General features: G+C 35.4%; 1 protein-coding gene across 1 annotated transcript; it reads left to right on the top strand.

Moving 5' to 3' along the window:
• Nucleotides 1-6496: 6496 nt before the first annotated feature.
• On the top strand, nucleotides 6497-12807 carry LOC147410657 (SNF2 domain protein). Its single transcript, XM_086438055.1, has 5 exons — nucleotides 6497-7491; nucleotides 10566-10618; nucleotides 11520-11686; nucleotides 11777-11928; nucleotides 12068-12807. The coding sequence occupies exons 1-5, from the start codon at nucleotides 6669-6671 to the stop codon at nucleotides 12526-12528; spliced, it is 1656 nt and encodes a 551-aa protein (XP_086294181.1). The 5' UTR covers nucleotides 6497-6668; the 3' UTR covers nucleotides 12529-12807.
• Nucleotides 12808-13056: the final 249 nt, after the last annotated feature.

Below are 13056 nucleotides of genomic sequence, written 5' to 3'. Positions count from 1 at the left end.
AAAATAAAGAAGCAATATTACATAATCAGTCTTGTGAGACATCATCGTTGTGGACTTTAAAATATATGTATGTTTACAATGTGTTGTGTAATTTAAATATATTCATGGCTTTCGAATAAAAATCCATCAACAAAATTGATCTAATGCTTGGTAAAAAGTCAAGAGAGATAGGACAAAGGTTCGACTAAAGTGAATTGAAATCACATGATATCTCATAAGCACATAACATGCTAATTAAAATGGATGGTTAAGGGCATTAGTTCTAGGCCCATCAATCTTTAGCTCTTGATACAACACCCCTTCCCCATTTGTGTGATTTTGAGTTATTTTGTGTAGTCTCAGAAGGATGAGATCTCAAATTTGAGATCTTGGTGGCTGAAAGTGGTTTTTAAAGCATAATCTACAAGTTATTTTAATCTAATCCCTATATCATAGGGTATTTTTTAAAATCCCTTTGGTATTCAAATGATTTTCATATTGATCAATTGAAACAAAGAACTTATCTTAGATTAGACAATAAAATAAAGATTTCATTGTTGAGTCAATTGAAAAAATGATTTTGCAGACTGGTTGGCTGAAAGTGCTTCGAAATTTTTTATGATGAAATAAAAAGTATCAGATTGTATTAAGGGATTTTACGAGAATGGGGAGTCGTTACCTAATTTAGGTATAGGAAGTAAAACTCCAAATGGATCCGGAGCGGTCAACGGGTAAGAGAAGTGGGTAAAGGGTCAAGTTACGGGGTTTGAAAGGTGTTAGGCATCAAACCAATTTGATCGAGGTGTTCAATCTCTACTATGATCCAATAAAGTCCTAAGGTCAAGAGAAGAAGAGTAGGATCAAGCTAAGGTCCAATCATCATTATTATCTTATGTTGAGTTGACTAATCGAAACATCATCATTTCATATCAAATTGGTCAATTAGATCTCATGGCTATGATCTCCTCAAATATCATACAATTTCTTGAATTTCACATGCAAGGATAAAATGAACAATTTGAAAAGCCTAAATCATATCCAATGCCCTAAGGCTCACGTAGTAAGTTTTTATGAAAATGAAATTCAATTAAAATGCCATGTGCATATATAATTTGCAAATAGGTAGTAATTCTCTATATGCATAAATAATTTTCAAATGGGTAAAAACTCCACATACATAAAATAATTTTCAAATAGGTAAAAAATTCTTCACATGCATAAATAATTCTCAAATCGATCAAAATAACATATGCATAATTAATTAGCAAAACGGTTAAAAATCATAACATGTGTAAGTAATAACCAAAATGGTTAAAGTCCTTAAGAAAGGTAATTGCCAACTCTAACCTTACCCAATCTTGAGTCGCAAAGTAGAGTTAGTAGTCTTTCAGCATCATGTTTCTGAAGTCACTGGCACTTTACAATAGAGAATTTAGAATGGTTTGAATAGTGATCCCCAAGCAAAGACCATACTCAATATGGTGAAGAAGGGGAAAATACATTATTTTTGGCTCAGGGATGGGTTGTTATATACCACAAAGAGCTGCCTATATGTTCCACGGGCGGACGGGCTGAGACGAGAACTAATAAAAGAGTGTCACGACACTCCATGAGTTGGCCATCTAGGTTGGCGTCACACGTTAGCTTTTCTGGATTGAGGATACTACTGGCTGAACATCCAAAATGATGTGTTGGACTATGTAAGGACTGAAAGTGCCCTCGATTCGCGGGGAGTGCGGATCCGCTTTTGACTTTGAGATTTAAGAGTCGCCACCTAGTTATTACGGTCTAGGAACTGAGCATTGACTCTAAATAGATAAGAACAACTAATCTACGAACAAAAAAGAAACTATGGCCCGGGGATCATGTTACGGGGTTGGAAGGGGTTAGGCACCAACCCTGCTCGACAAATGCCGGTCTATACTATTTTTCAAAAATGTTATATTGCTAAACGACCTAAAATAAATAAATAAAATATACCTAGATGATTCCCTCAGATCTGGTGGAGAGATTTCTCGTATGAGATTCCTTGCTTCGTTTTCGTCACTGAATCCGCTTTTGATATCCAAAATGAAGTATCTACTTCATAGATCTGAGTATTTTCTAATTTTTTTATGGATTTCTGAGTATTTTTTAGGATCTCTAAGTGTTTTTGGAGCAAAAGTTAGGGTTTGGATGATAGGTAAGGGGTTAGGATTTTAAAATCAGGGTTTGAGAAAGGCTAGGAAGACTTTTTGACCTACTTTTTCTAGGATTTTCTTTTACCTACGAGATTGGGTTGTGGAGGCTCCTATTTATAGATTTTTTTTGAAAGAATTAGGGTTTGACTAGGTCTCCTTTTAGATAAAATGAGGTTGTTTAATTAGGGTTTTGACTTAAGTCTTATTTGATTGACTAGGTTTCTTTAGATTAGGATTTTGATTTAAGTCTTATGAGATTGACTTGATTTTTTAAATTAGGTTTTTTAATCTTGCATACAATGAAAGAATATCTTTTTTAAGTTTTGTCGAGAACCACCTAATTATATCTTTAATTATTTGGACCCTTAGATAGAAATGTCTTTTAATAAATATCAAGGGGATTTCACTTAAATAAGTGGGCAACCATAACAAATTTTGCCTAAGGGCTTGATTGATTAATTTTCTTGGTTCATGTTTTTAATTTTATTAAGGTTTCACTTTACGTGAATTAATGTTTTATTTATTAATTTTGAAATTAAATTTTTTTTAAAAATTAAAAAATTACTATTTTGTCCCTGAAGAGAATTTTTGCATTTCAGGTCATTTTTCAATATTCTGGGATGTTTAGGAATCGATTTTTCATAAGGAATTCGATGGGATTATCAGTTTGTGTCACTTATAAAAATTTTTAGCGTGAAATGATTGTCAACCTTTATGAGGGGTATTTTCGTAATTTTGTCGAATTTGATGAAAATTGGTGAAATGATTTATTTGATTTCATTTTGTTGTTTTATGTGTTCAAATGGATTTTCCTAAGTGTAAGGGGGGGCTCTAAGGATGTTTTGATGTTAGGGGTATTTTTGTAATTTGATCATTTTTTAGTAATTTTTATCTTAAAGATTCTTTTTGTCTGCAAAATGATAATTTCTATGTTTTTGGGGTTATAATTTCCTAGCATAGTGTGGTTTCTACGGTTTTGTTAGTTTGAGATACATCATCTAAATTTCTAAAACATATTTAGTAACAAATAAAGCATTGGAATATTCATCCATCATTGGGAACCGTCGCAATCGGGTTGACGAGTTGACTAATCAGGCTAGTGCAAAAATGGGGTGTCTACAGGACCTGCCTCATTTGCCAGCAAGATAAGATTAAGCAGGACAAACTTATTGGGTTGTTGGAACTCTTCTACTTCCTTAAAGACCCGCAGGAGGTGTCTCTATGGACTTTGTCTCAGGTTTGTCGAAAGTTGCGGAGTATGATTCCATTTTAGTAATTGTGGATCGTTTATCCAAATACACCACATTTATCCCAACATCGACACATTGCACAGTAAAAAAAACCGCTAAGTTATTTCTCAAGCATGTTATCAAGTATTGGGGTATGCCTAAAACATTACAAGTGATAAAGATTTAAGATTTATAAGGAAGTTTTGGACCAAAATGTTCATATTACTTGCTTAACTTTTCAACCAGTGAACATCCTCAAACAAATGGACAAATCTTTTTGATGTTGCATAGTTTTGTTTCAACCATCAGAAGAGCTCTTCCTCTAACAAGAGTCCTTTTGAACTTATTACTGGTCAAAAACTTTTAAAACCTCACACTATTATTACAAGTTATCATGAACAATGTCCAAAGGCGTATAGGTTTGTTAAACTTTGGCAAAACAACAATGAAATTTTCAAGTCTTATTTAAAAAAAAATCCAAACGAATAAAGAAATGGGTTGATAGACATTGTCGATCAGATCCTTTTAAAGTTGGTGACTTATTTCTTCTCAAGACAGATCAGTTGAGAAAGTTCAACCGAGTTCAACGACCACATAGAAGTCTAATACAGCGTTATGAAGGCCCAATGTTTATCCTCTCTCGAGTTGGCAAAGTCTCCTACAAGTTGAAGTTATCGCATTGGTTACACAATATTCACTCTATCTTCCATGCCAATTGTATCAAGTCGTTCCATATAGATCCAATAGATACACACAACATTCCAACACGCACAACTTCTAATTCAACAATTCAGCTAGAGCATGTTGTCGACAAGATCCTCGTAGAGCGTCAAATCAGCAGTAGTTCAAGCAAACAACAGTACGTGGAGTACTTTGTCAAATTAAAGAACATGCCAGAATGTGAAGCTACCTAGAAGAGTGGAGATAACTTACTACCTTTCAAGCAAAAGGTCAAAGAGTTTCTTAGGGACAATGCAATGAGGATGTTTGCAGAAGAAGTGGGGGACACTGTGAAGGTCATGTACTACGACACCTAAAATTAGGTGTAGCTCACTCCGGAATTACTCGAAAGCACCCATGTAAATCTATGTAAGGCTCACATATGAAGTCATGTTAACCCCATGCCAGGGCATATCTATTAGCTTAGTGGTATTTTTGCAATAAAAAAATATGGTTGGCCTCTACTTTTGATGTTTCCTTCTAGAAACTTAAGAGGACTTAGCATACTCTTTGTAGGAAATGTGTCTTTGTGCCCAATTCCCAGCCTACACTCATATTGATTTTGAGCCCTCGGCCAAGCTACGTGACGTCCCGCATGTACTAGATCACTAGTTGCTTATAGCACACCTTATTTACTTTTGTAACGTGTTACTCCGTATAATTGCATACTATATCAACAAAGTTGCCTCCAGGCTTTGTCTTGGGTTATCTCCGTTCTATTGTATTTCTAGCTACGTTTTGTGTGTGTGAGCTATTTGATATGCTTATTTGCAAGTCATCACCCCAATCACCGCATGACCTCACTTTGAAAAAACACAGTCGTGACACGAACGCACATTCATGGAATAAATATACTTAATGAATATAGTTGATGCATCCAAACCTTAAGACGTTGAACTCAATATTTAATGAATCACATTCTTTATTCTAAGAATGCTAACATCTGCCATGTTAACTACTTAAGGCATTCATCAAATTCCAATACTCAATGAATGGAATAATGAAAATCCAACAAGGATTACATGGATAATGCTTTATGTAATATTTTAAAAATTAAAAAATTAATTAGAAATAATCTACTAAGCTTATGTACAATTAATAGAACTTTTGTCAAAATTATTGAGATTAGTTCCAAATTAAATATGGTAGATCAGGACTCTTTCAAAATATAATGGGGATCCAAATTAAATGATTGGAACCTAAAAGGATCCCTATACCCATTGGAGTTCCACCCTATCTTGATTTAAATGAGATTTAAGTCCAGAGAGAAGATCGATAGTTATTAAACTTTCTAAGTTGTATGTGTTTCTCCTTAACCATATATTTTTAATATATAATAAGGAAAAAGCTTTTGCCCATAATAAGGAAAAAGCTTTTGCTCACAAAAAAGTCAATCGAAGATTCCATAGATCCCGAGTCGCCCAATCACATGAGCCCATGTATGATGAGGGGGGAATCCCCAATTTACAAAACTAACCTCGTTAGGCTTCATGAAATTGGTCATGTGGGATTCTGTAAATCATGGATCGACTCTCCTAGACCAAAAATTATATCTAATACTGGAATAACGTTAAATAGGTGTTTGTTGACACCAAAATATGGAAATCGAAAAATGCCCCTTACCTTTAAATTTAAACTTGATACTATTAAGGTCATTTCTTTGTCTGTCATAAATCAATAAAATTATCATGCATGGATCCTATAATCACATTGGTTAATTTTCTAAAATTACAAAAATATCCTCTTATTATACTAACTTTTAAATCCCTTAATCTTTTATGATACATGTGACTGTAGAGGTTCAATACTTTGTCATCGTTTCTCCGATACTCCCCTTCTTATAGCTTCAGTTCCTTCTTCAACTTTCCCATGATCTTAGCCCCCAGTTTCTATTTCTCTTCCATTGATTTTTCCTCGAAATCCGATCTTCCCCTCAATTCTTGATATCTGATCCTCTTTATCTCCTTTGCTTAATCATGTGCCACGTGCCACATTTTTATAGGGTGAATTTCTTCCTTTCACACTACCTACTAGTAATATTGTGCTCAATTAGGTCCCTACAGAGAGGTGTTCAGATGTACATTTTTATCTGCCCAGCCTATAAAATTCAACTTTTGGCCCAATCATGTTTTGGGTATGGGGCCGCCACATTTTAAACCCATAGTCCTTGAACATGTAAACCGATCCCTTTAATGGCCCAAGCTCATGCACGACCCAATAAAATTATTCAAATTCCTCTCTCTCTCTCTCTCGTATCTCGATGAATAGAAATCAGACGGTTATGAGTTCAATTTCGTCCACGCGGGCTAGAATTTCAAATCCAAACCCAGTTACACACGTTTCACCCATGCGTAAGATAGCAACGGTCCCTCTTTGGTCAATTCGTACGAATTCGAAAGGAAGCCCGCTTCGACAACCCTAAAACTCTATCCAAAACGAAAAACTAGGGTTTTGCGCGTCGTTCCTTCTTTCATCCTTTGAACATTTGAAGATCATAGAATCTCGAAATCTATGAAAATTAGGGTTTTAGAACAAACTCTATAGATTTATCCAACTCTTGATGGATTTAGTCGCAGTTGAATCATCAAACGGTGCGAAATCGCCATATTTTGGTGTTTTAATCGGCGAAAACTACAAAATCATGTTGAAAGAATCGATAGATCGGTTCTTAGATGAATGTCGAAAAGGCATTTCGGATTTCTCTGGTTTTGGGTCGATTTTCTTTCGATTACTTCAAGCTAGAGTCGATCCTCCGCTTGAAACCATCTGGCTTTACTCTGCAGTGAGCTTTAGGAACAATAACTTAGCAGATCTTGAACTTTTGAATCGAGTTTTAAGGGTTAGAGATCTGTTTCAGTTGCTTTCCGCTTGTTCGGCTTCGTGTAATTCCTTGAAGAGCATTGCTGTTCTTGGTCCAGTTCTATTTGAGTTGTATCAATCGGTTGTTGAGTTGTGGGAGACGAATTTGTCGATGAAATCGGAGAAGAAAGTGATGAGGGAAGTTGAGTGTTTAATTGAAGGGATTTGTAGTTACATTAGTATATGTGGGAGTGGGGAATCTGATGGGGAAGATGTTTCAGATGGTTTGGTACCTTGTTTCGTAGATTTAATTCGTGTTTGGACGGTGAATCGGCTAGAGGAAAATCACCAAGTTAGGGAAATGTTGACTGCATTTTTTCCTCTTGTTGGTGATGAAATTAGGGATGGTTTTGGTGAAGGCAGGTGTGGTGTTTCATACCTTGCTGGTGTTGTTAGTGTTGAGGCTTTCTTGCTGAGATTGATCTTGAAGTTTCGTTCTGGGCTATCAAAGTCAGAGTTGCAGAAAGAATTGAAGAGTTGGGCAGTTGGTTCAATAACTGGGTTTCGTAATTGTTACTTCTTTGGTAAGTATTTTGGTAGCTTAATTTCAATAGAGTTGAATACTTGGATTTTATCTAACTGAATTGTCATAGACTCTTCTCTGAAATATTTGGAACTTTCATCACGTTTTGGTTTAGATTGATGGTGGAATTTCTGTTAGTTTCAAAATCTGCCGCATTTAAATGTAAATGCAAGGTTTATTTTATTTATTACATGAACTGTATGCTTATCTTAGATGACGATTTTGAGTTTCGATATGATGTCAATTATTACATTTTGTGTTGTTTGATGAAATTCTTATGATGTAGAACTTGTAATTATGAAAATAGACCTCCAATAAGTAAAGGATTAAGAAGAGTAGCCAATTTTTCACTGTGATTTGATGCTTCTCCGAATAGATGAGTGGATCAAAGTGCTCTTTCAAGTATTCAAGACTATTGTGGCCCAGCTAGACACAGGTTCTCTTTATATAACAACATAAGCTATCTGGGATAACAGATTTGAGCAATGTTTACAATTAAACAAAATTTAAATGGGATCTTCTTAGACCCTCATCAATTGTTGTTCCATGTTATTCTGGGATCTGTTTATTCCAGGATACTTTTGTGTTCCATTTTCTTGTATGCAGTTTCTAGTTTCCTTGATTTTCTATTGGGGGGATTCCTTGACCACTTATTTGTTTCTGTTTCTAATAAAATTTATTCTTACAAAAAAATAATAATCTAACTGAATCAGGAAATGAACTTTGGGAATAGGAAACATGGACCTAAGAAGTCTGGTCTTCCTTCACCCAAAATATCCAAAAGAAGACTGGCCATGAGCCATGGCAACAACCCCAAATGGCAGATCAAAATCCATCACTACCATCCTTACAGAAAAATGTTCCACGATTGAAGCCAAAATTCTATCATTCTGGTCTTGTCCTCTACATGTGGTATATTTTTCCTGTCCAAGGACTGCTTTGACAAGGAACTTGTTTGAATGTAATCAACTGGCAGTTGTAACAGTTTAAATAGTCCACTGTGCATTGACTGCATTCCCACATCATCACGTCCATTTGAATGAAAAGTTAATGCGAGTTTGGACTAATATCCTCCTAACCTGCCTAGTTGGAGTTCATGTGCATCAATGTATCATCCAGTTAATTAATTATCTTTTTTTCCATAGCGTCCCCGCAGGAACTGCTCCCTGATAATGGTCCTTGTATCAATGACAATGCAGTTTTCTATTGCACCATCTTTGGCGATGTATTCTTCTTTTTACATTTTTATTCTATCCCTATCATTTCATTTTAGCTCTCGTCAATTTCTTACCTATACTGTTTTACTACCAGTCCCTGTAGTCTACTATTAAAATGGCTCGGTAGTACCGTGAAGGTGTCAGTTTGCTAAGTTGATTAATTCTATGAGTATTGATATCATGACCTGGGTTCAATATCTATCTTGACCCATTAATTATTAACCACAAATCTCACTTGCCTAGCAAAAAAGAAAATATAATTGGTTTGTAGAGACAAGATTTCATAAGTTCAAGGACTTAAGAGTAGAACAAAATACATGATGCCTCGATCATCTTCTGAAAAGAGATTCTCAATCATATTCTGAAAATAGATGCAACAAAGTTGAAGAGGGCATTATCCCACTTTTTTAGTTAGTACAAGAGATTTATCGAGTGAGAAAATGAAATGCAAAATAGTCTCATAAGAGTTTGAGATCTGCTTAAAGATATAAGACAAATACATCTATCCAAACAACTTATGTTGAAAGCTTTGGTATATTATTAAGTGTAAAAGTGGGGGATATTTTAGGTATTTTAAGGAAAATATTTATGTTGTTTCTTATTTCATAAGTTAGGTTTTAGGATTTTATTTTCCTCTAAATAGTTGGTTATGAGAATATATATGGAGACTTTGATTGATTCAATAATATTTTGATCGCTTTTGAAGCTTTGCTCATTGGTTATTGGTTAGTCTTAGTTTTTCTTAGGGTTTACGTGCAACAAGAGTTTGGTGTGTTCTCTCTTTTGATTCGACCACTTTGGAAGACAATTTTCAGTAGTTTTCTTGTGGGTATTTTTTCAAGTTTTGTATCAAAACCATCTTATTTTTTTGGTGGGTGGTGCTTTCTCCTGCATCATTTGGTACCCTAGAAAGTTCCTTCCTAGGGAACAAGTGCCTATCAAAAAAATCAAAACAACTACAATCAACACCAAGAGATGTATCAGAAGATTAATGTGTGAAATGCATGTAATGTTTTATATGGGGATCCCTTTTATATTGTCTGTTTCGATGAAGAAAATGATTGTCAACATATTGTTGATCATCACACCATAGAATATTATCATATCATCCCAAATGGCATCCTATTTCCTATTTTTCATTTTTTTCCCCTTTGTTTTATAACAAAACATCCTATTTCTTTTTGTGGCATCATTTTCTCCACCAAATGACCAATCCTTTTATGAATTGCCAAGCTCCAGCATAGATTCCTTCAGACATGTTAGAAGCTCCCATCTTTCCCCTTTATTCTTCAGCATCAATTGTTTTGAAAGGGTCAAATATTATACTTAAAAGCTCCTATCTTTTTCCGAAGTTGCTATATTTCTATTGTATAGACTCTTCGGTGCCATCTCTTGGGTCTCTAAGGGGCACTTTGGTTGCATCAAAACTTCTATAGAGGGAGTGTGGACCACAATTCTGCAGAAACATGAATGACAATACAGTTCCTCATTAATTAGAAAGGGACGCTGTTAAAAGTGGAGTCTTTTTATATCTTACATAGATTTAAGCTCTATTAATTTGGAGTTCACCATTGGAATTCGTATATGTTCATAATGGTAAACTTTGTTGCTAGATGTCAAATTCTTCTTTTGACTGCTGTATCAGGGTCAAAGAAAACTCGAAATTTATTGTCATATCATTGTTCTGATGAATCTTTTCAACTTGTTTTGTATGACCACATATGGGGGCATGCATGGGAACTTGTCCAGAAATTGTTATATTTTCCTCTTTTGCAGATTTTGTATAAAAGTTCTATGAATTCTTTTATTCTTCTAATCATGGCATACTTACTATTTGTATTTTATTGATGTTTGTCAGAGATTCTTCTGAGACTGCTATTGGAGCCTACTTTGCCTGTCACATCCCTATTGGTCTGTACAATTCCCTAATATTCCCCTTGAAAGCTGTAATCAAATCTTTTGCTAGTTAATAACCCACCGTGCTTTCTTCAAATCATCAAGGCCCTCTTCAGATTTCGTTGCTAACTCCAGTATGTGATTTATCCAATCCAATCATGTCCACCTGTTGGGATATCACCTAGCAATAAATAATGGGTAGTTTCTAAAAAACAAAGAAAAAAAAAAAATTAGCCCTTGTGCGTTTAGGAAAGTAGGCCTAAGACCACGAATTGTTTGGGAAAAAAGTGGACGGGTAATTAGTCACCTTCAGCTCATAGAGGGATTTCTTTTATGAATAATGATTTTTTGACGCCCTCATCTTACACACACCCCCATATGCTCCCTGCCATAGCATGTTAGAACCATAGATTCTTTTCCTTGGGATACACAACTGCACTTATTTATGGGGATGCACTGTGTATCCCCAGGGAAAAATCTATGGTTCTAGCCCATGCCACATCAGGGGATGTGTCAGACGAAGTGTCAGCAAATCACGACTCTTTCTTTATTGCTTATAGTTTCTTCTTATCTTGAGCTGTTCAATTGGTGGTTCTACTTTCCTCAAAAGTTCCCATTCTTAATGTCCATTACCATCTACAAGTGGGTTTTCCATACAAAATATATGACCTAGGTCAGGTTACTTTGTGTTATTTTTCTAAAACTCAGTTGCACTGAACTCACGTGCATGCTATCATAACTGTGTCAGAGCTGTTCGTTGACTTTCATTGTTTTGTATTGAAGGGCACTAGGTAAACCAAAGAACAAATCAAATAAATTTTTATCAGCCTTATGGAAGAATTATACGTTTTAATAATTTTTCTGTAACCTTGACATTTTAACAATATATAACAAAGTACAATCTTCCTGATTCCAGAGTTCTGAAGATGAAGCCCTTCTACGAAAAGTTCTTTACGATGCTGTGATATTGGTGGAGTATTCTTTCCTTAATCCTGGAAGAGAGATTCAGCCAACTTCTCACTGCATGAAAAATCTGGGGGTAACAAGGTTAATTGTAGTTCATGAAGCCATACAAATCGCCAGGTAAGAGGGATGGTAGTTCGAGTCAAAATGTGTCAAGAAACTGCTTTCTGACTCAAGAGTCTTAAAATTTCATTCTTTCACTTACTGCAGGGAAAATGGAGACCAAACCAAAGCCATTTCATATATGAATGCCTTCTCTATATCTCATTTACCCTCAGAACTGATTCGGTGGGCCACTAGTCAGATTGGAATGGAGGAAAAAGCAAGTAAACTGAATCTCACGACACCTCAAGCTCTTATTAGTAAGTAGCCTCTCTTCTGATCATATAAGTTCAACTCGATAATGTTTTGTGTCACTACTTATTTTTGTTTTATTGGTCTTTACATAATCAATATTTTTCCTCTTACGTTTTATACTTATATAATGATATTATTCTCCAGAGTGGCTACTAAATCTAGAAGATCAAGGGGTGAGATTATTTGATAGTAACATGTCAAAATTCCGTGCCAAATTAGTCTTAGATTTGTCGAAAATGGATTACGAAGATCCAGCATTTAAGCCAGAAAGCAAGGCAATGGATGGGGATCTCTTCTTCATTGACAATAGGGGCGATGGGTTGGTGGAGAAAATTGAGGATCAAGAGATGGTAGAGTCCATGGATGTGGCATTTTTGGCTGCAGCCCACATGATGAAGTCTACCATCAATGACAAACAAAGAAAACGTAAAGAAGGTAGAACAGGTGAAGGGGAGACAAGAGTGAAGTTTCTGAAGTACGATATTCATGAAAGATCCGTGGAAGATAAGTTCTTACTTTCTGGCGATGGTGATGGCCAGGGCGATGGCGATGGTGATGATGATGATGATATGAGTAGTGGAAGTGAGGTGGAGAATCCTCTCTGATGAAGATACAGAAGAAATGGAGAAATGAGGTATTCTAATAGAATCTGGAGGTAACATGTATTAACCTCATCATGGTTATATGTTAGAAAGTGGCCAAACATAATTAAATACATAATACATAGAAAGGATGTATCTTTCTGCCATGGACATGGGGAGAAATGGGTTATTGCCATGGTGGTGTTTGCTGTTACATGTTCACGTCTTTCTTTCAACCTTTGTAGAATTCTAAATTTTTGTAGTTTGGAAGTAAGCAATGTACGTCTTCATGTTGTTTTGTTCTGTTTAATTTAATGGGGTATTATATCTATGTGGGTGCCCTTGAAGCATTAGGTACTTACTATAGGGCGTTCAATGGATAAGATCAAACCTAAAATTTGATCCAACTTGATTTATCAAGTTAAGGAAACATAGGTCAAGGATTTGAGTTATTAGAATCAATGTGATATAATCTTTTGGGCAAATACCCCTTGAGTTTGCCTCGGTAAAACTAGTCACAAGGGTTTGCTCCCTCTAACCTTGTTCAGCTTT

Source organism: Akebia trifoliata, chromosome 1 (assembly GCF_017979445.1).
Source record: "Akebia trifoliata isolate Shusen 1 chromosome 1, ASM1797944v1, whole genome shotgun sequence".
Taxonomy (NCBI): domain Eukaryota; kingdom Viridiplantae; phylum Streptophyta; class Magnoliopsida; order Ranunculales; family Lardizabalaceae; genus Akebia; species Akebia trifoliata.
Note: the sequence above shows the minus strand (reverse complement) of the source record. Positions and strands in the feature narration are given on the sequence as shown.